Genomic DNA, 21,886 nt, shown 5'->3' with positions numbered 1-21,886 from the left:
CAGTGCGCCACCGGGCCGGCCCTTTTGTTTTGTTTTTTAAAAGTATTTTGACTTACGGGCCGGCCCGGTGGCGCACTGCTACAGTGCGCCGCTTGAGAGCGCGGCGGCGCTCCCGCCGAGGGTTTGGATCCCACATACAGACCGGTTCCCATTCACTGGCTGAGCGAGGTGCGGGCGCAACACCGATGGTTGCAATCCCGTTGCCGGTCCAGTCCGGTACGGGCGCAACACTGAGGGTTGCGATCCGTTGCCGGACACGAAAAAAGGAAAAAAAAAAAAAGTATTTTGACTTACAAAAGCTTCCTTACCTGGAACTTTTTAGGAACGTGTGTAAAGGACAGGAAGGAGTATGAGGATAATTCTAAATGACAGGTTGGCAGGCCTGGTTTTGTAAAGCTGGCAGAGATATAACACCCAACTGGGCCATCTCTTCCTGAGGAGCTTTGTGCCCCACTCGGGGCTCCTTCCTCGACAGGGGGCTGTGAACAGGCATTGGACAGGGTCCTGCAGCAGGAAACAGGCTCGCAGAAAAGAAGAATGCTAATGGGAACAATAATTAACTTTATTGTGCACTTACTCTGTGCCAGGCAGTATTCGTAGTACATTATGTGTAGCAATCCATTTAATCTTCACAACAACCCAGCAAAACAGTACTGTTATCTCCATTTTATACATAAGGAAGCTGAGACACAAAGAGGCTAAGAAACTTGCTCCATGTCACACAGTTATTAAGAGACTAGCCAGGATCTGAACCAGGCATTTGTCTCAAGAACCAGATACTTTGACAATGGCTTTTGCTTTGTGAGTAGTCAGTTTCCACTCTGCAGATCAGGCAGAGGAATGGAATGAGTATTCCTGAGCTCTGACAACTCCTGGGAAGGCAGTGGTAGAATGGCCAGCCTCTGGGGCTTCCTGCTGGAATCTTCTGATGGGGGGAGGGGGAGGGTCAGTGGTTCCGAACCTCACTCCTCTCAGCCCCAAGACAAAATATCATAAAGACCTTTTTCTTTGTTTAAAAGTAAAGCATACTTTCAGTGGAAATGGACGAATATCACAGGGGTCACCTTGAGTGTAGTCTCCCACCACCCAGCTAACTGGGCAGCTCTCATCACAGTCCCCCCACCCAAATAAACAGAACCTCCACCAGCCCTGAAACCAACCTCTAGAGCTTGATTCCTCCATGTCTCAGTTAAAATGCTAATACCCCTGCAAATTAAGTGCTTTTCAGCTTAAGTGATTACCAGCTAGTGCACTAGGCTGGTACTTGTGAGTAGGGGATTGATTTAACAAATCTGGGAGGGCCAGCTGTTGCAGGGGAGTCCGGGAGAGTGCTGAATGACATATGGGAGAGGAGAGGACAGTCGAGTCGGGGCGGCACCTCTTTCTCTAGGGTTCCTGCTCAGTTCCTGCCTACTGCTTGGACCAGACTGAGAACCCGGGCTGAACTGGGCTTCTGGACACCTCCATAGGGACATGTGTTGGGTGGAAAGCCTTGGATGTTAGCGTGGGCACAGGGGAGGACTCTGCTCAGGCCAACACCAGCCTCCTCTCTCTCTCTCTTTCTCTGCCTCTGAGGCTTCTAGCATAAACAGACGTCTTGAAGGAAGTCAGAATCTGCAGGCCAAGAGGAGCACAGTTATTGCCGGAAGAATCTGGACTAGACCCTCCTTAGGAAAATCTAGCTTACCCCAAGGAGGAAATCTTTCAGAGAAGAGAAAAGCAAAATGCCACCTGGTTGGCAGGGTGTATAGGTATGTGCTTTGTCAGGCAGGAAAGGGAAGAGGGTATTTAGAGAAAAGGTTAGTTTTTTTCCCTGGTTTCTTGGGGACCTGTCTAACCACCCTGAGCAGTTGGGAGCACCCTTTATCTCAGAGGCATCAGGGTTGATAAATGACTGTCAGAGCTTCCCCAGCCTTCTCTCAGCCTCACCTTGGCCTTTCCCCTGCAAGCACTCCCTTAATTGAAGGCTTGTTGAGTTCTTCCTCGCTTTGCCCTATTCACTCTCTCCTTTTCTATCTTTCTTTTTTCTCAAATTCCTTCTAGTCTGCAAGACCTGCCCTGCCCATCACCCAGCTATGACTCCCTCCTGCCCAATGCATCACACCCAGTCTTCCATACCCCAGTGCCCAGGCCACTCTCAGGTCGGCTCCCATGAGCTGCTGGCCCCCTCTGGTCCCTGGAACACAAAACAAGCCAATTCCCCCCTCCGAGCTGGCTCTGGTTGGTCTCCCCCCAGAAGGCCTCTGCCTCCCCCTCCACCTGCTTGTCCACCTTTCAGCATGCCACAAACCTGTGTCAAATGCCTGCGGGGAGTCCAGCACCAGACATGGTTCTGGTTTTAAAAACCCATCTCAACATGGAGTTATCATAGGACCCAGCAATTCAACTCCTAGGGGTATACCCCAAAGAACTGAAAACACATGTCCACACAAAACCCTGTATGTAGCAGCATTATTCAGAATAGACAAAAGTGGAAACAAACCAAATGTCCATCAACAAATGGAGGGACATACAAAACATGGTCTGTCCTTGCACGGGAATGGTGTTCAGCCCCAATGGAGCGCTGAGATGTGCTACGGCATAGGCGAGCCTGAAAACATCTCGCTGATGGAAAGAAGCCAGTCAGGAAAGACCATAGTATATGATTCCCTTTATGTAGAAGTCCGGGAATGGTGTTCAGCCCCAATGGAGCGCTGAGATGTGCTACGGCATAGGCGAGCCTGAAAACATCCCGCTGATGGAAAGAAGCCAGTCAGGAAAGACCATAGTATATGATTCCCTTTATGTAGAAGTCCAAAATAGGGAGATCTGTAGTGACAGAAAGTAGATTAGTAGTTACCTGGGGCCTGGGCGTGGGTGTGGGGAGGAGTGGGGAGTGGCTGCTAACGACACGGGGTTTCTTTCAGGGGTGACAGAAATGCTCTAAACTTAGATTGTCGTGATGGTTTCACAACTCTGAATATACCTAAAACCATTGAATTGTACACTGAAATAGGTGAGTTTTACAGTATATAAATTATATATCAATTCTTTAAATAAAAAAATCTGTAAACTCATTACCCCTAATTCACTCATGCAGCAAATATCTCTTGACCCAGACCGTGTCTTGGGGCTGAATATGACAGACAAGGTCCCTGTGCTGGTGGCACTTACATTCTGGAGGGCTGTGTTAGATAGAGAAGTGAAGGAAATAAAGCAGGTGAGGACGGAGAGTGGCAGAGTTGGGGCGACTTCAACTAGGTGCTCAAGGAGACCTCTCTGGGGAGGTGACATTAGAGCTGACACCTGAATGACAGCAGAGAGCCAGGCATGCAAAGAACTAGGGAGAGGTGTTCCAGGCAGGCAGACTGCAAGTTCAGTTGATGTCACCCCCGCATGCCCAGTGCCCCAGTGGGCCTGGTGGACGTTACCATGCACAGGGTGCAGCCCCAACCTTGGAGTTAAGGCTGAGATCTCCCCCAAGACAGGCTTGTCTGACCCTCCGTCTGGGTCCTCACAGCCTTAACACGGGGCCCTGAACAGTGTAGAGCCTGGGGGTGACTGAGTTAGAGGGGGGCCTCCTCTCCCCTTGCCCCACCCTTAGTGTAGCTGCCCCCTCCCCATCAGCCTGGCTTGAGATGGATTGACCAAGCTACCCCAGCTTCCAGGGGTGCTCGCTCCTGGTTTCTGTCCCAGGTATCCACACCATCTCACTCAGGGGCTGCCTGCCCTTTGGGGTGGATAGGGGCTGGGGATGCCTCTGTCACAGTTCTGTTCTCTGCCCCATCCCCTGGTCCTTCAAGATAGGAGATCTTCTGGGCTGGGCAGGGAAAGGAGGGGAAGAAGATGTCCTGAGCATCCCTGAGGCAAAAATGTAAGAAGAATGTCAGAGCCGCCAGGGTCACCGTGGGTGGCGAGGGTCTGGGCCTCAGGAGTGGAGGGCAGGCTGGCATCTGACTCCTCGGCTCTTTTCACAGAACCAGGAGGGCAAGAGCAGGTGCCCAAGGCAGGGCCGGGTCAAGGTGATCTCGTGTTCCCTCTGCGTAAGGCAGAGCACTGGGGCCGAGAGGGGTCAGCAGCATGCTCAAGGTCACACAGCAAGCGTGGCTGGGCAGGCAACTCCAGCAGAGTCACAGCAGGCTGGGGGAGGGAGGACTCTGGCTCCCTCCTCTCCCCTTCCCCATTTGTACCTTCTGTGTGGAGCCATTAATAAGTAACTTGGAAAGCTGGCCAGTTAGCTCAGTTGGTTAGAGCATGGTGTTGGAAACACCAAGGTCAAGGGTTCAGATCTCTGTACTGGCCAGACACCAAAAAAAAGGAAAAAAATTAACTTGGTCATTTCTCAGATTTCCTAAAGTAGGTTTCTTAGGCTCTCTAGGCTATTTCCTGGGTCTCCCCAGGCCTTGGGGGAGTGGGGCTCTTCCTCTAATTGGCCCGAATGACCTCTGAACCCAGGACCAGGAGAGGGAAGATCGGTGACACTCTGCTGGACTTGCCTGCAGTGGGAGTCAGGACACTGGAGCCTGGCTCAGTTCTACTCTGCTCTCTTCCCCTCTCTGGGCCTCAGTTTCCTGATCTGTGAAAGGAGGGTTAGGACTCTTAGGTCCTTGCTGCCACTCTAACTGGGACACTGCAGTGGGGAGGCGAGGAGAGAGCGAGGGGCAGGGGTGCCTCCCAGGGTCACCCAGAGGGTGTTGCAGCAGGAATAGAGGCGGGCCTGGGGGAAAACCGGGAGGCTGGAACTGGTCTCTGTGCTCTTTCTGCTGAGCACAGTTCTCAGGGCTCAGCATTGCTTCCTGGGGAAGCCCAGGGCCAGCAGGGAGAGGGTGAGCACTGGGGAGGGGGCTGCAAGAGGCCAGGGGAGAATCCCAGTGAGTGAGCAAAGGAGGATCAGATGACGAATCACTCTGACCCCTCACGGCAGCCTGGAGGCAGAGCTTGCTGTCCTCATTTTATAGTGGAGGAAACTGAGGCTCAGAGGGCTGTCAGGGGCTTATCCCAGGCCACATTGCTGGGAAGTGGCAGAGGTGGGCCTAGAACCAAGGCTTCTGGTTACAAATCCCACTACATGCTCGATGCCAAAACTCTTTAGACTTTATTATTCCATAATTTTCAATTACCCACATTCCTGGAAGGGGCCATTGACCAAGCCATTTAAAACAGGCAATAAATGTACTTTAGTCTGGCTCTGGTATGTATCTGGGACTTCTCTTTTCTTGGCAACAACAAGCCATTCTAAAGAAATTTGTTCGGGCTGATTTTTGGAATGCCTAGGCATAGTCCTGCTGGAGGAACTGGACAGACTGGACAGCCTGGGACCCCAAAACAAGATTTCCTGTGGTGCAGCTGGGAACAGGTCTCCATCCCCCTGACCCCTAAGAACCCCTGGCCCAATATGAGCTCAGCCCTCCCAGCCGCTCGGTGTCAAGCTCAAATCAGCATGCAAAGGTTGGCAAGAGATGCAGGGAGGGGATTTCCCAGGCTTGGTTCCCTCCAGCCTCTCTTTTCCACCTGCCCTGTCTTTTTGTCCCTCCCTGCTACCTGTCACTGGGTCTGGGACAAAAAAAAAGAAAGCCCCCCCATTGGCATCTAGTGTCCTTCTCAAGAACGACAAGGTGAGAGGGTACAAATGGAATAGAAGAGAGGCCTGGACAGGGCAGCCCACTGTGGCCATGAGCCCTGCCCGAGCCCCTTCCCTCACCCCGAGTCTCCTGCTGTGTCACCGGGCAACCTGTGCCTGTGTTATTCTTTATCTCTCTGTCTCTGTCACCCCCCTCCGATGATCTAGTAAAACTCCCACTCAGCCTCCTCACGGTCTCCAGTCCCTTTCTCAGGCCATCCTGTGCCGGGTGGTGAGACAAGCCTTCCTCGAGCACTATTCACATGTCACTAGCAACGGCCAGTAACCTGGATCGAGCCAAGCATGGTGCCAGGCGTGGGCTCCGCAAGGAACAGGCTGCAGCAAGTGCCTTGGGAAGCTTGCGGCAGAGCCAGGAGTTTTAATATCAAGCGCTTGGATCTCTGGCAGCACAGCAGAGGGGCTGTTGGAGGCACGTGTTCTAGAGACTCCAGCCACCCCCTGTCGCTTCCTGACCCTGCCATTCAGGGCTCTGCAGAGCTTGGCCTCATGGTCTCTGCTGCAGCCTCGCCCTTTACACACCCCACTCCTGCATGGAAAAGCACAGGGAACACAGAGGCAGCAGACCTGGGTTGGAATCCAGGCTCTGTCACAATGGGTCGAATGGGCACAGTTACAAAGTCCGCCTCAGCATTGTCAGTGCACCAGGTGTCCGGGACACCGTAAACAAACGGTGGTGGTTGTCCTGTAGACTGTAACACTCTCGTGTTGTTATTCTTTCCTTCCCTACACCTCCCCCCACCCCACCCCCCGCACCCTTCCAGCTCAGTTTACTGATCCCAGGTCCCACTCCCTTAGGACTTTGCTACGGACTGGTGACTTCACCGCTTTCATCCAGGCTTTGTAAGGCAATAACGATAATGGGTTAGTTCAAGAGAGGGGCATCCCTGCCTGGCTGTGAAGTGGTGAGGGAGGTGTCAGGTCCTGTGTGCCCGGGTTGGTGGGGAATATTTGAGGGTGCAGACACAGGGCCCTCTTGCCTTACCTGAAGTCAGGCCACCCCGAGCTGCCTAGTCTGTCTTGTCGAGGGAAAAAGGAAGGGGTGAAGGGGGAGTGAGAGAGAGAGAAAACTGTCATGAGAGCTCTGCCATTTTTTTATCAACCCTTGGCGTTAGCATCACCTCCATAACTGTACAGAGCACAGGAGGGGGCAAGTGAGCCGCCCTGCAGGAATCAGAAGCTCCTGGAAGCGCAGTGAGCAGCTCAGGGCTGGGGACCATCGGGACAGGGACTCCAGGGACAGTGGGGGGGAGTCAGAAGGGACCTGAACAGGCCTTCCCACAGCACGACCCTCCCTCGGTTTCCTCCTAATGGTGTCTCACCTCCCCCCTCGCACGCCGAGTTCTGAGCTGGGAACAGGCAGGGGTCATGATCAGTAATCTCCCCAATAGATCAGCCTGGAAACAAGAAAAAATAACAAACTGATGTTATCAGCAGAGCCGTTCTGATAAAGCGTTTAATCAAAGATGGGGCAAGATGAGGTGAGGGCCACGGCAGTCAGAGGCAAGACGCCCTGGGAAAAACGCAGCCCGAGGGGTCGCTGGCGCCTCCTCTCTTCTCCAGTGTGCTGGAAACTCAGAGAGGCCGTCTTGCCCCCACCTCTCCAGGTTCAGCAGCCAGACTGGAGGCTAAATGGGAACTCTCCAACTTTTCATAATCTGAGAAAGTTCCTCTCCAACCTCCAGAACCTTCCAGAAACTTCCTGCTCCCCAGTCTCCTCTACCCCCCACCCTTGTTAGCCTTTCAGACTGGTCCCAGAAAATACTAGTCTTTAGTCCTTTCTCTGACAGTCTGTGACACTCTGGGCAGAGTGTCCCAAAAAGACCTTGACAGACCTTAGACACCGCATTTACTCATTCGCTCATTCATTCATTCACTCATGGGGGATGGGCCCTCGGCCTGCCTGCCATGGGCTCTTCTGTGGTCTGGAGAAGGGGAGGATCAACAGGGTCACCACTCAGACGCCTCTCAGTGGGAACAGCCACAGGGCCTCCCCTCCTCCCTTCCGGACACTTGCCAGGCGCAGAGCCTGTGACCTCTGCCCGGTAGAGGGGTCACCTCATCACCCCAACGCCTGGGTTGTGGTCTTTGGTTCCTGCAGCTCAGGCCGGGTGTCTGTGAAGGTGGCCGCTCTGCCATTCCTATGCGGGGAGGGGACACCGCAGCCAGCATCTGTCCCCCCGGCAGGAGGAGGGGTTTGGGTTCCATCTGGCTCCTTCGTCCAGTTGCATGCGCGGTTCCTTTGAGATGTTCAAAGCAGCTTCCCTGAGAGGGACGGGAAATGTTTTTACACGTAATTGTTTATAAGTATACAATTTAAGGTTTCAGTAAACAACATAAAATTGTAAGTAAAATAGCATCTTGAGTTCTCACAGAAACCTGTGAGATGGGGATTGTTATCCGAGGAGACAGATGCATTCAGCAACTTGCCCACAACCCACAGCCAGTATCTACCCGGCTTCTCCCTCAGCCCCCTTCCCTTTCCAGCAGAGGGTGGGAAGTGTCCCTGCTTCCTGAGGCCACCCGGGGAGTGGAGGACGAGTGGGGGGCTTCACTGGAAGTGCCCCGGCCCGCACTGACTCCACCCGTCCCCCTCCAGCCTGGCCCAGTCGCTATGGGCTCTCTTCACCTCTTCTCTGGCCATCTCCCTGGTGTTTGCCGTCATCCCCCTCTGTCACGACGTGAAGGTGCTGGCCTTGGTCATGGCACTGGCGGGCCTGGCCATGGGCTGCATCGACACCGTGGCCAACATGCAGCTGGTGAGGATGTACCAGAAGGACTCGGCGGTCTTCCTCCAGGTGAGCCCAGCCAGCGGGCGTGGGGCTGGGTGCTGCGGAGCGCAGGGGGAGCCAACCCCGGCCCGTGCATCCCTCCCAGCTCCCGGCCCTGGGTATTCTTCCTCAGGCTGGGGTGGTAACTGAGAAAGCATCAGAGTCTCAGCCCAGCATGACCACCTACCAGCTGGGCCACGCTGGGCAGTCACGCAGCACCTCTGGACTTGGGGTTCCTCATCTGTAAAGTGGGGTGATGATCCCTGCCTGCAATGCAGGGTTGTCACGGGAACCTAATGAGAGCAAGTTCTTTGTAAACTGGGAAGGTGGCGTGACAGGAGGGCTTGCTGTTTCCTTTCCTGTCTCCATCCCTCTCTCCTTATCTCTTCTTCCTTCCTTCGCCCCCGTCACCCAGGATTCCCATCCAGCCCTTCCCTTTATCGTGCCCCTTCCCTTTGGGGAGTTAGCTGGTGGATGCTAACATGGGGAGCAGCCCCAGTTGGGGGTTAAGGCTGAGAAAAGAAGAGAGGGAGGGAGGGAGAGAGCTGGCCACTGTCACCCAAGTCGTCCCAGGCCAGGAGGGGCTGAGAAAGGAGCTTCCCTCCTCTCCTGTCCTTCCTTTTACCCCGCTTTGCTCTCCACTCTGGGGCCAGGAAGGGGCTCCCTGGATGGAGCATGAGGTGGGGCCGGGGGAGGTGGCATGCTGCGGGCACTCTGGGGGGAAGTCCAGGCCACGCTTCCTTGGCCTGAACACTGAGCAGTGCCCCCACCCTTTCCCGTTTCTCCTCCTTTCCCAGGTGCTCCATTTCTTTGTGGGCTTTGGCGCTCTGCTGAGCCCCCTTATTGCTGACCCTTTCCTGTCTGAGGCCAGCTGCTTGCCCACCAATAGCACAGCCAATGCCACTTCCAGAAGCCACCTGTTCCACGCCTCGAGGGTTGTGGGCCAGCACCACACTGAGACCCAGCCTTGGTCCAATCAGACGCTCTCCGGGCTACCCTCCAAGGATGGGGCAGGAACGCGCGTGTCCTACGCCTTCTGGATCATGGCCCTCATCAATGTGAGTGTCACTGGGGCAGACTGGGTGGGGGAAGCGAGTGGATAGTCCACACATGCCAGTTTGTCAGCTCCCAGTGCAGATTCTTCGGGCTCTGAGGAACATGCTGGGCTAAGGGGTGCCATCACAGAGGCGGGAGGATGGGAGAACGGACCCTTTCGGGGTCATTTCTAAGGTCCTTCAGTTGTGACCTATTATGATTGCAATTCTCAAGGAAGGTAAAGTGGTGAGCAGGTGTAGCATAGTGAAAATCAGGGTCGACTTTCAATTTGTCTGAGGCTCCCTAGAAAACCTGTTCTTTTCCTCCAAAGCCAGACTCTGGAACAGACCACAGACCGCAGGGTCTTCTCTGGGGTCTTTCATTGCTGGTGGGATTCTCCTGTGCCCTGCTTTTAGGGGCTCCTTTGGAGGCTGGGGGATAGACAAGATGACTTCTGAGGGGCTCTGTCTGCCAAGGCAGCCTGCGGCAGGACTGGAGCAGAGAGACCACCTCACTCTGTGACTGGGTCAGATATGATGCCCCCTCTGTCTGCCCCTTCCAAGTCAGAGGGCCAGGTGGGGACACCCCTACTCCTACCCTGCCCGGCCTGGGAAGGACTGTCAGGAACACCAGAGCAGCCCTGGCCACCTGGCTCGGGCCCAGCATGGAGCTGAGGGTGTGGAGTACTCCAGGTGGCCATTGGCCTGGCTGTGGGATGGAGGCACCACGTAGCTTGTCACCCCGGCTTGGAGCCTGTCTCTACGCTGGGCAGACTTGTCAGCCTCCAGAGGCAGGCCCGGCTGCTGCTGCACCTAGAGAGATGCCATATGTGTAGCACTGAAAGTGGCTTTTGAGACCACCCAGGTCCACTGGGCAGCACAGCAGGAGGCGTTGCACTATCACTGGCTCACGGCCCTGCTAAGGGGCTAGTAAGAGGCCGAGCCAGGCTGGAAGCTCCCAGCACAGACCTGCCACCTGCTGCCGCATAGTCACTGCTCATCTTCCCTCTCTTCTCCTTTGCAACTTTCCTTTCCCTGTACTAGCACCTTCACCTGGGGGGGTGGGAGTGTCTCAGAAATGCACCCCTCTCCCTACGCCCCTTCCCTTTTCTGCCCTGTGCCCATCCATTGTTTTGGAAACAATGCAGCTTTGGGCCTGTGCCTTCCAAGGGGGACTTGTGGAGGGAAGGAGCACTATCAGTACAATGTCCAGGCTGGACTCCCCACCAGGAAGCCGGAAGGGCCAGCTTAAGCCCGAGCTCTGTCCGCTCATGCCCCAGGAGGTGCGGACTGGAGGCACTTTGTTTGCTGCAGGATTTCCTGGAAATAAACAGTCCCCCACAGAAGAGAATGGACACACACACACACACACAGACACGCACACAGAGAGACACACGCACACAGAGACACACACACAGACACAGAGACACACACACAGAGACACACACAGAGAGACACACAAACACACAGAGACACACAGACACAGAGACACGCACACAGAGACACACACAGAGAGACACACAAACACACAGAGACACACACAGACACAGAGACACGCACACAGAGACATGCACAGAGAGACACACACAGACCCTGCCTGCCATTCCCTGACTCTTAAGGTGGAGCTGCCTCCCCTGAATGGAATTCCTGTAAAACTCGAGTGTGTTTCCCGTAGTGCCAGCCAATCCTCTGTGAAATCCTTCCCACCACCCCCCTCTGGAAAGCCCCACCTGAGTGATCACGCCTCTTTTACAGCTGTTTTCCCTTGGCCTTCGCCCAGCCGTTCTGCCACTGCAGGCCTCTGTGTGTGGGTTTCCTGTTTCCCCCATCAGACGGGAGGGTGTGTCCCCATCGGGCCCAGGACTGCCTGCGGGCAGGGGCTGTGTCTCTTCCCTCTCAGGCCCGGTTTGTGGCTTTACTGCTGCCAGGGGCCGTGTCTGACCTTGACCTGTTTTTGAGTGTGCAGAAAGGCTCCCATGGTCACCATAGAGAGGTGTCAGCACAAGGGACGGTTTTGTCTTACACCCCTGTGGGGTGATGGGAGAATGCTGGTGTGAGCCACCAGCCTCCAGGGGAGGGAAGGGGAGGGGAAGGGAAGGGAGGGGAGCGGCTCCCCAGGACAGCACTAGGCAGGGGCCAGCATTGCTACCCTGCCTGCTTCTCCTGCGAGTCAGAGGAGCCCATTAGTTGGCAGCTCTCACCTGCCTCTGGAAAACTTCCACAGCTTCCTGGGCTACGTCTCTTTTCTAAGCAAAACAAACTGGGCTGGAATCGTAGCAGGAAGGGCAGCAGTTAGACTTGATGAGGAACTTCCTGGCAGTGAGTGTGGCTGGACACAGGCAGGGGCACCTCAGGGAGGTGGTGGAGGCTTCTTCAGGCAACCTCAGAAGGAGGCAGCGTTTCCCATTGCTCTGGGGAGTTCTGATAAAACCTAAGTGGCTCAACGTAGATAGCAGTGAACTGAACCACTGGCTTGTGTGTGTGGTGATCATGCATTTTTCAATTGGAAGGAGTCCCTGTCTTCCAGTTTACACACCAAGCCCCTATGGAGAGCCTCTGTACCCTGCTAGGGCATAACATCCCCCAGACAGCCCCTGAGGTGGAGACAGTGCTGGACGGGATCAGGATGCAGGTTCCAGTCTAGCTCTGCCCCAAGTCAGCTGTGTGAGCCGGCACTTCCACTCTCTGGGGCTCTAGTTTACCTCTCAGGTCTCTCCCAGTTCTAACAGGTTACACCTAAGTGATAGCTTTGAGCCTCAGTTGCCCCATCTGGAAAATGGGGATGGTAATGCCCCCAGCACATTTCATAGAGCTTTAATGACAAAAGCAAGACTGCTCCATGAAGCAGCACATGATGTACCAGCATGAAGGACTGAGCGTGAGGTGCCACACTTCAGCCCCGTGCAGGACAAACGTGTTAGAAACGAGTTTACCCTGGCACCTGTCCTGGCCAGCAGCGGCCTGGGGTGAGCCAAGCTTTGCATGTGACAAGCCTTTTCAGGGAAACAAGGGTGGTTAAGGTTGGGCCCCTGCTCAATGTACCTGGCTTATTAACTAAGGACAGCTCTTAGGTGGGCACCCCTGGAAAAGAGCTGTCTTCTCCCAGGACTGCGCAGACGCCGAGTGTGCCGAATGACCGTGTGGAGGCATGTGCGGAGGGCCAGGCGTGGGCAGGGAGAGCCAAACAGGGCAGGACTACCCTGATCCTCTGCTCCTACCCTCAGCTTCCAGTGCCCATGGCTGTGCTGTTTCTGCTGTCCAAGGAGCGGCTGCTGACCTGCTGTCCCCAGAGGAGGCCCCTGCTCCTGTCTGCAGATGAGCTTGCCCTGGAGACACAGCCTCCTGAGAAAGAAGAAGCCTCCTCACTGCCCCCAAAGTTTCAGCCACAGCCAGGTGGGGCTCTGATGAACTTTCAAACTCACAGCCTCACGTCGAGGCTTCCCTGGTAACCCCTCCACCAGGGAGGGTGAACCAAGATTGCAGGTGATAATGGTCAGGGAAAAGCCTTGGCCCTGATGGTCTCGGGAGACAGGAGATGGCGCAACCTGGCCAGGAGGAGGAGGCAGGCAGACTCCTGGCTCCAATCTCCACGCTGCCCACCCTGCCTGTGTTACCTTGGGCAAGTTGTTTGACCTTTCTGAGCCTCAGTTCCACCAGGACTGGGAGATGGACAGGGGCTGTTCCTAATAGAAAGCTAGAGAAGGTGGAGGTGTCAGCGGTCCCCTCCTGCCAGGGCTCTTACAACGGCCAGCCACTTCCCCGGGCCTGCAGAGGGAGGGGAGCAGAGCTGACTGCCCCCTGCTCTCCTGTGCCTCCCCCAGGGCATGAGGACCTGTTCAGCTGCTGCCAAAGGAAGAACTTCAGAGGAGCCCCTTCCACCTTCTTCGCCATCCACATCACAGCCGCCCTGGTCCTGTTCATGACGGACGGGATGACGGTGAGCCTGCCCTCGGGGTGACATTTATTGGGGGACCCTCCACCCTGAGACTCAAGTCTGGAGATGGCAAGAGAAAGAGAGGAGCATCAGGGTTTCCTAGAGACCTCACCTGGAGGACAGCTGGTTCAAAAACTTAAATTCAAGTCCTAGGGGCGACTGCAGAATCGTTCCCAGCCCATTGGTACTATGGGCTTCTGTCTGCCAGTGGTTTTTATTTTTGTTAACTCTATAGATAGGGGCCTATCTGATTTGTTGCAGAGTATAGGCTACAGGGGCCCACATATTTTTAAAGAGGCAGAGCCTTATTTCCGCAATTACAGGTTGTGCCATGTAAACTCTAAGGTACTTTTCTTCCTGGAATACGTGACAAACCTGGGCTTCTCAGCCAATATTGTAAGGAAGCTACAGGCAGAATTTAGGCCCAGCTATTCATTCCACTAGTGACCTCTGTTACACTATTTAGTGCCTTTTCCCAGAAATCTCTTATGATTAGATTAGGACAGTCTTGAATGGCTGATGGGTTACCTGATCGCCATATGAGAGACTCTCCAGAGAGAAGGGCCAAAAAACTTGATGAGCTGGTGGAAAGTACTCATGACAGTACTGGTTGACTTCCGACTCTCAGTGTGACCTTGGGCAAGTCGCTTCTCTGTGCTCTCTCATCTGTAAAATGAGATGCTTGCACACACCTATTCTTTTTTTTTTTTTTTTTAGCTTCAGCGCCCTTCTTTCAGCAAAAAAACCTTCCTTATAAATAAGACATGCAGTGGGGCTCTGCTCTGGTTGAAATGGGGAACAGAGCCTGTGGGCCCATATCCCATGGAGACCCCCTGCAGAGGCCCAGAGACACCCCTCTGGAATGCCTGGGTCTCTGCAGGTGCAGTCTGTGAGCCTTGGCACCCCGGTTCTGTTCTCAGCTCGGCCTGAGTGTGCTGTGTGGCCTTGGCTCCAAGCCCACCCTGACTGAGCCTCTGGGAACAGGAACAGTCAGTCTTTCCACAGCACTCAGCACACCTGCCCTGGCCTGGCCGGGCTGCAGGTGTGCTCAGCGGGGCCTGGTCTCTCCACAGGGGGAGTATTCTGCCTTTGTGTACAGCTATGCAGTGGAGAAGCCGCTGTCCGTCGGACACAAGGTGGCGGGTTACCTCCCCAGCCTCTTCTGGGGCTTCATCACCCTGGGCCGGCTCATCTCCATCCCCATCTCATCAAGAGTGAAGCCAGCCACCATGGTCTTCATCAATGTGGTAAGTGGCTGCATTTCACTTCTTAGAGACCCAGAAGAACCCATTTACCCCTGGGCCTGCCATTGCCCCAGGACCTTTACACGGGACTGGACTCTGCCAACAGATGGGAAGGTAGAAGAGAAGGAGGAGGGGAGGAGGGAGATACTGGTGAGGAAGGGATGGAAATCTGGGAGGTGGAGCCTGCCTCGGAAAAGTCCTTTGCTCTCTCTAGGCCTCTGCGTTCATGCCCTTAGAAGCATAAAAGGAAGAGGCTGTAGGAGGTGATTACTGCAGCTTGTAGAGCAGATCCCAGTGGACAACCTGCCAAGAGTATGAGGGACACAGGTGCTGGCCTAGGTCCTCCCATGTTTACCTTGGTGCCCAGCTGGTCAGAGCCCTCTGGCTGGTGGAGGCCAGGGATCCCCCAGCCTCTGAAATCACCACCTCTGGGCTGGGCCTGGGAATTTGCATTTTGTGACTTTCCTAGGTGACTCTTAAGTAGCCAGACTGGCATGTAGGATGACCTTCAAGGAACTGGTCTGCCTGGGAAGTAGGAGGTCTGGGCCTGAGCAATGGGTTAAGACCCTTGCCCTAATGTGCATCCACATCACCATCTGTGACAAAGGGGTCCAGATGACGAACTCCCGCAGGGTCGTCTAGTCCAGCCTCCCACCAGGGCTTGAATCTCCTCTAAAACATCCCTTCCAAGGGGACAACAGTCTCTGTTTAAACGCCTCCACTGACTAGGAACTCACTACCTTTCCAAGTAGCTCAATCCACTGTAAGAAAGTACTTCCTTGATTGAGTTTCAGAGAGGGAGGTTCGGGCATAATGTTGGGGCCACAGAGACCAAGATCATGAGAAAGACCCTTGGAGTGGGCCTTGTGCTGGTTGTTGACCTTCAAGAAAGAAATTTAAGGGCCGGCCCGGTGGCGCACTGGAGAGTGCGCCGCTTGGGAGTGTGGCGGCGCTCCCGCCGAGGGTTCGGATCCCATGTGGAGACCGGTTCCCACTCACTGGCTGAGCGCAGTGCAGGCGCGACACCGAGGGTTGCGATCCCGTTACCGGTCAGTAAAAAAGACAAAAAGGAAAAGAAAAAAAAAAAAAGAAAGAAATTTAAGTTCAATGTAGATGAGAGGTGGGTGGGTAGAAGCCAAACTCAAGAGGTCGAGGGTGAGAGGGAGACGGGAAGTGGAGGGCTGAGTGTGGATTTCTCTTTGCAAGTATTTCTGAGTTGAGGGGAGTTCTGTTTGACAGGACTTGGGGTGCTGTGAGGCTGTTTGTAAGCAGACGACAAAGGAATGAAGCCTGTTAGGAGGGGAGTCTGTGGAGATGCTGTTGTCGGAGAGCAGCGGTGAGGAAGGCAGAGGGGACACGGGACAAAGAGCAGAGGGTGGGGGAGGGGCTGAGCTCAGGAGGAAGGAAGGCCCGTCCCAGGGCCCGGGTGGAGTGACGCAGGGAAGGAGAAGGATTCTAGGGGTCTGCGAGGTGGGGAAGAGGAAGGGTGCAGTGCGAACAGCTAACAGCGGCCCGTCCAGGCAGGACCCCAGGCCAGCTGCTGAGCCAAAGGAGAGCGGGGTGGGAATCTGGGTTCGAGAGACTGAAGGAGGCCTGGGACGTCCATGTGCAATGAAAACTCACCTGGAGTGTGGCTCTTAAAAACGAAAATCAGATTCCTGGCCCCAGCCCAGACTGAGTGAATCAGAATGTCCATGAGAAGGCCTAGCAATCTACATGTTCAACAAACGCCCGGGGGACTCACATCATCCGGCCAGTTTGGGAAAGCACTGTCCTAGAGCACGTGACTCTCAAATACCTTAGACTCACTGCAGGGACTTTTAGAAAATACAGATTCCTGGGCCGCTGCCCCAGAGATTCTGACTCAGGAGCTGTGGAGAGGAGCCTGGACCTCTGAATTGTTTTGAAAGCTTTCCTGGTGCTTTTGCTGGGCACCCTGTCTGGGAGCTACAGCTGACAGCCCCCAGCAAGCCTCCCATGCTGCAGCTGCCGAGTGAGTGACTGCGTCAGAGTCACTGTGACTACCTCTGAGTGTTGCTCTGATGGTTCCATTAACATCACACTGTTCGCAGCATTGTCCTGGGGCTCAGCAACCACTGCCTGAGCTAATGTGTGTGCACTCTGTGCAAGGCCTGCTGGGAGCCACAGGGGCTGAGTCCTGTAAGACAAGGTCCCTGCCTCCAGGGAGCTTGCTGTCTGCCAGGGAAGAGAAGATAGACTAGGAGGAAAGAGTGTGCCCTGGCACAGACAGCGAAGGTGAGGACACTGGGGACGGGGGGGAAGCAGGCTGAGAGCCAGACTGAGTCACCAGTTGGGGACGGGGGTGGGTGTCCCTGAGTGGGAGGAGAGCTGGTTGGCAGAGCTGATGGTTCCCCCCATGCATATTCAGTCTTCTGTCACCAAGGCTAAAATAAGAGAGCTAGGTGTCTTTCAAACTTCCCCAAATCTGGAGACCTTCAGGCTTTGAGGCTCACCTGGAAGTACGTGTGGTTTGTACATGGGGTAGACTGGTGGTGGGAGAGGAGGGGAAGCAGCCTCACCTGAGCAGCAGTGAAGTCCTGGCGTCCAAGTTCATTAGTTGAGAGCTGAGCATAAGGAAGGCGCCAGCCCCATGAAGGGCAGAGGAGTGAGCTTTCCTGGCAGAGGGCATGGCTGGTTTAAATGCCTCTAACTTGGTGGGCAGGGTAGGGAATGGCGGAGCAGATAGAGATGAGGTTGGGGAAGCAGACAAGGGCTGCATCCTGGAGGACTTTGTAATCCAGATGTGGATTTTATTCTAAGTAGGCAGGAAGCTGTTAAAGGGGTTTAAGCAGGGGACAGAATTGATCTGCATTTTATTTGTTTTTGACAGCCGGCTGGTACGGGGATCCAAACCCGTGACATTGGTGTTACAAGGCTGCACTCTAACCACCTGAGCTAATCAGCCAGCCCCCTGCATTGCACTCTAAACATGCACTCCAGTAGTTCTGTGGAAGAACAGACTGTAGAGGGGCAGAGTACAGCAGGGAGACCAGTGAGATGTCAACTGTGGTTGTCCAGGCACAAGAGGGAGTTAGCCGGGATGAGAGTGGTCAGGATGGATTTGGAGAGATACAAAAATTCTACAGTGCTTTTTGAGGTAGGGTTGACAGGACTTGCTGCTGAGCCAAATGTAGGAAGTAAGGGAGGGAGGAATCAAGGACCGCTTTAGATCTAGGGCTAGGGCATCTGCATGGATGGGAATGCTGTTATTGATGTGGGGAAGAGCAGGATTGGTAGAAGAAATTAAAAGTTCTGGTTTGACCACCTTGTATCAAAGGGGCAGTTTTACATGCAAGTCTGGAGTTCTGGACACAGGCCATGGCTGGAGGGATAGATTTAAGAGTCCCTGGCACAGAGATATTTGAAACCATGGAGCTGGACTAAAGGGGAATGGGGATAAAGAGCCAGAATAGAATCCTGGGCCAGGCTGGCCAGGTAGCTCAGTTGGTCAGAGCGTGGTGCTGCTAACACCAAGGTCCACAGTTTGATCCCTGTACTGGCCAGCCTCCCAAAACAAAAAACCTGGTAAGAAATTGAGCACAGGAGGAAGAGAGAGCAAATGGAGCTGTGGGACCGCCCAAGAAATACATTCTATTTGGAACCATAGATGTTTCCATTGCTCTCATGTTTTCACTACATGAGAGAAGTCTTACGTGTTCCCTCTCCATTAGGAAGAGAATGTGTTTCTTTCTTTCAGGAAGTCTCTCTTGGTAAGCACTCTGAGTCTCGAGGCATGACTCCAAACACCTCACACCCAGGAGATCTTGCAGCAGAGATTGAGAGGCTGGTAGAGGAGAGTTAAGGGGTACAGGGCTCATGGACTGGGATCACTGGCTTTGTTTTTCCCATTGGCACAAAGCCCCCGGGATCTACCTATGACGCTCTGCAAGTTTCTTCCTTTTGCATGCCCAGTCCTCCTCCAGGGGGAGGAGTTGGATTACATATGATTTCTTGTTTATCTTCTAGCTCTGTACTCTATTCTTATTTTTTCTAGAGACAGATGTCCTGACCCAGGAGACTTTTACCTCAAAGCTATGGGCTGACGTAAAAGATCTCTATCTCCTGAGACATTAAGAGAAGCCCACACATAAGCACCAGGGCTAATATTTGTCTACAGCTTCACACTTTACAGAGCTTCTTCATTTATATGATTTCAGCTATCACCTTTTGATGTAGATGTTGCAACTACTGTATTCCCATTTTGCAGATTAGGAATCTAAGAATCAGATCAACTACTTCAAGGTTCCATAGCTGGTAGAAAACACAGTTGGGACTTACACCTGGGTCTTCTGACTCCAACTCTTGTGCTGCCTGGGTTTCTTCCCAGATGCATTTTGCATAGAAATGACTCAGATTGACATAAAAACATTTTTAAGGAACTTAGAAATAGGGGTTTTTTTGGTTTGGTTTAAACAAAAAATAAGCCCATGGGACAGACCCTTACTGAACTAGGAAGATTTCTGGGCTTTTTAGCCCATCACAGGGACCTTCAACCACAGGTTAGCATCTGCCCATAGGAATCTGAGCCAAATATGGAGAAAGCCAAGCTGGCTGCCACAGCCTCTGACCCTCTCTCTGGTGGTTGCCTTGGACTCCTAGAGGGTGGGACCCCTGCAGTCACTCCACCCCGCTTCTGGTAACTGATGGCTTCCTCTCTGTGCACTCTGGGCCCCATGAACTCTCAGCATTCAAGGGAAGAGAAGCAGAGAAGCGGCTCCTCTTCAGAGAAGTAGAGGACTTGTATCACCCGTGCCGGCAGGCCAGAGAGCTGATGACTTGCATGGAAGTCCTCGTGGTTACAGATAAGACCTTGGGGACAGGCAGTACTCACTGTACAAATGCCTATTATTCATGTATGGGGCCGGCCCATGGCTCACTAGGGACATTGTGGTGCTGATAACACCAAGGCCATGGGTTCGGATCTCTATATAGGGATGGCCGATTAGCTCACTCGGGAGAGCGTGGTGCTGACAACACCAAGTCAAGAGTTAAGATCCCTTTGCCAGTCATCATTTTTTTTTTTTAAAAAGCATGTATGGCAGGCAATTTGCGTAGATGTCTAGGTGTGCTCCTCTCCCTTGGCTTTCCTATACAGGATTATCAGGGCTTCCTTTGTGGATATGACTGGGAACATTGCCATTCCCACCTAGTCCACAGGGTGGCGCACTGGTTACACAGTACTGCTCCTGGGGCCGCAGAGGAAACTGCAAGTCTAGAGACTCCTGTCTCAATAGACACCCGGCTTCTCCCAATTTCTAATCGCCTCCATCTTTGCTGATACAGGTCGGCGTGGTGGTGACATTCCTGGTGCTGCTTATTTTCTCCTACAACGTCGTCTTCCTGTTTGTGGGGACAGCGAGTCTGGGCCTGTTTCTCAGTAGCACCTTCCCCAGCATGCTAGCCTACACGGAGGACATTCTCCAGTACAAAGGTGAGTGTCCAGGGGCCAAGAGCAAAGAAGCATTCCTCCCCCGAAAGCCCATCTTTTTGTGGTATTCTGTGACGTCTTCTTCCAGCGAGGTCACTACCCCACCTCTTTATACAAATGCATGCTCCCCTCCTGACTTCAGTGGGAACAGCTTCACAAGTGGGGGTTGTGCTGACCCATGTGTCTCCCTCCACTCAACATGATACCTGTGCTGATGTGACTTCAGGCCCAAGAGAAGCAGTTAAGCTTCTCTTTCCCATTTTCTTTTTCCCCGTAGTAATGTCTGTTGACCTACAGCTGACACTTTGTGTAACGCATGTGCTGGAAATTCCAAATTCAAAGACAAGCAAAGTTTCACAGGAAAAGTTACGGTACAGGAAAGATGTTTTATAATGTAATTGTCAGTACTAGTACCTCCTTGCTTTGTGGATGTTGTGTGGATGTTGTTCAAAGCACAGAGGATTAGAACCCTGACTCCACACCTGTTTGAGGTTGTGACACAGCTGCTTTGATGCCGGAAACCTCTAATTCTCTCAACTAATCTCCCTCCCCTTTTCCCTAGCCTCCCAAGTGCATATAGCAAAGATCTTTTCTTAATGAGTTAATTAAAAATAATTGTGTTTTGAATATTTAGCATTAACCTTAGAAGCAACTAGAGACGCCCTAGAGGTTGGTAAACCAGCATTAAGCTGAGTGATTTCTTTAGAGAGGCACAGGGGAAATTGGTGTACAGGAAGGGCCAGAGCAATTAGAGCTACACCCAACTCAGTTATCCAAGTCACGAGAGACATGGAGAGCCTGGATCCTTGAACCGAAGGATAATCCCCAAATAATCTTAGCACTTAACATCATCATGGGTTAAGAAAATAAAATATTTTCTACAATAAACCTGCAGTTTTTTTGTTTTGTTTTCAAAATGGAAATTTTTTTTTATTATAAGAGTACTACACGCTCTCTGCAAAACCCTTTAACAATAGAAGCATATCTGAAAGCAGTAAGCAAAAGTAGCTGAAAATAACTCTCTTAGCAGCTTGTTTCCTCCTAGATCCCTTCTGAGCATATAAATATCTATCTATTCCCAGGTCCAAATAAGACCATACTATACACTGTTTAATGTTTGTAATTCAGAAGAGAAACAATTCATGTGATAGAATGAATTAGAGAATCAAATGTATTTGAGCTTCTTTGACTGCTGGCTCCTCTGAGTGGGGCTATACACATGATGTGAGAAACAGCTCCCAATCAGGGCATGCCTGGTATAAATCCCATTGTACATGACTCTGAAGAGGTCCTGGACTTGATGAAAACTGAGGGCGGAAGATGCATCAGCCAGTCCGTCATCGTCCACCCGGCAGATCATTCACCCTTCTTTCTGCTACGCAGGACACAGTGCTGGGTCACACAGGACATGCCCAAGGAAACAGTCTCTCCCCCTACGTTGGCCTAGAGATGGCATAGTGCACCCGTTACACAGCAACACACGGCCCTTCACCCAGCTCCCAGGGTGAGGGCCTAGGACTGCCCAGGCTCCTTCCTCTCCATCAGTCTTTAAGCCTTTTAAAGGGAGTACATGAAGTAATGAAATAATGTTGCTATTACATGCCACACAGTATATCCCACAGAGTTTTAAGTGCTAAACAAAGGTTAAAGTTTAACAATAACTTATATTGATTCTGCCCGCAAATGATCACTCAAATCCGTCCTCTTCATTTTTCACTGTCTCTGCCCATTTGGGCCTTTATCACATTTACCTGCTCGTAATATTTAATGGTGCCATGCTTTTCCCAGTCTCGAATCCCCTCCATCCCTGTCTTGGTAGGTCCTGCCTTGTCTCCGT

The 21,886-nt window shown here is 53.0% G+C and overlaps 1 protein-coding gene and 1 non-coding gene across 3 annotated transcripts in view; both read left to right on the top strand.

Annotated features, from left to right (window-relative positions):
* Positions 1 to 4,207: 4,207 nt before the first annotated feature.
* Positions 4,208 to 4,282, top strand: TRNAS-GGA. The gene has a single exon. It is a non-coding gene; the product is annotated as a tRNA-Ser (tRNA).
* Positions 4,283 to 8,091: 3,809 nt separating this feature from the next.
* Positions 8,092 to 21,886, top strand: part of MFSD4 (major facilitator superfamily domain containing 4) — a 19,260-nt gene continuing 5,465 nt past the window's right edge. The window contains exons 1-7 of one of the 2 annotated variants that reach the window (XM_008580550.1): positions 8,244 to 8,415; positions 9,186 to 9,446; positions 12,647 to 12,815; positions 13,244 to 13,359; positions 14,430 to 14,603; positions 19,905 to 20,052; positions 20,327 to 20,937. In XM_008580550.1, the coding sequence (XP_008578772.1) occupies positions 8,320 to 8,415; positions 9,186 to 9,446; positions 12,647 to 12,815; positions 13,244 to 13,359; positions 14,430 to 14,603; positions 19,905 to 20,052; positions 20,327 to 20,442 (1,080 nt within the window). In that variant the 5' untranslated portion in view covers positions 8,244 to 8,319 and the 3' untranslated portion in view covers positions 20,443 to 20,937. Of the gene's footprint in view, positions 8,416 to 9,185; positions 9,447 to 12,646; positions 12,816 to 13,243; positions 13,360 to 14,429; positions 14,604 to 19,904; positions 20,053 to 20,326; positions 20,938 to 21,886 lie in introns of those variants that run through there. The other variant, XM_008580542.1, reaches the window with a different exon arrangement.

The sequence above is a fragment of the Galeopterus variegatus genome, unplaced genomic scaffold (assembly GCF_000696425.1).
Source record: "Galeopterus variegatus unplaced genomic scaffold, G_variegatus-3.0.2 Scaffold86, whole genome shotgun sequence".
Lineage (NCBI taxonomy): Eukaryota > Metazoa > Chordata > Mammalia > Dermoptera > Cynocephalidae > Galeopterus > Galeopterus variegatus.
This window is presented reverse-complemented; position numbering and strand designations above follow the sequence as displayed.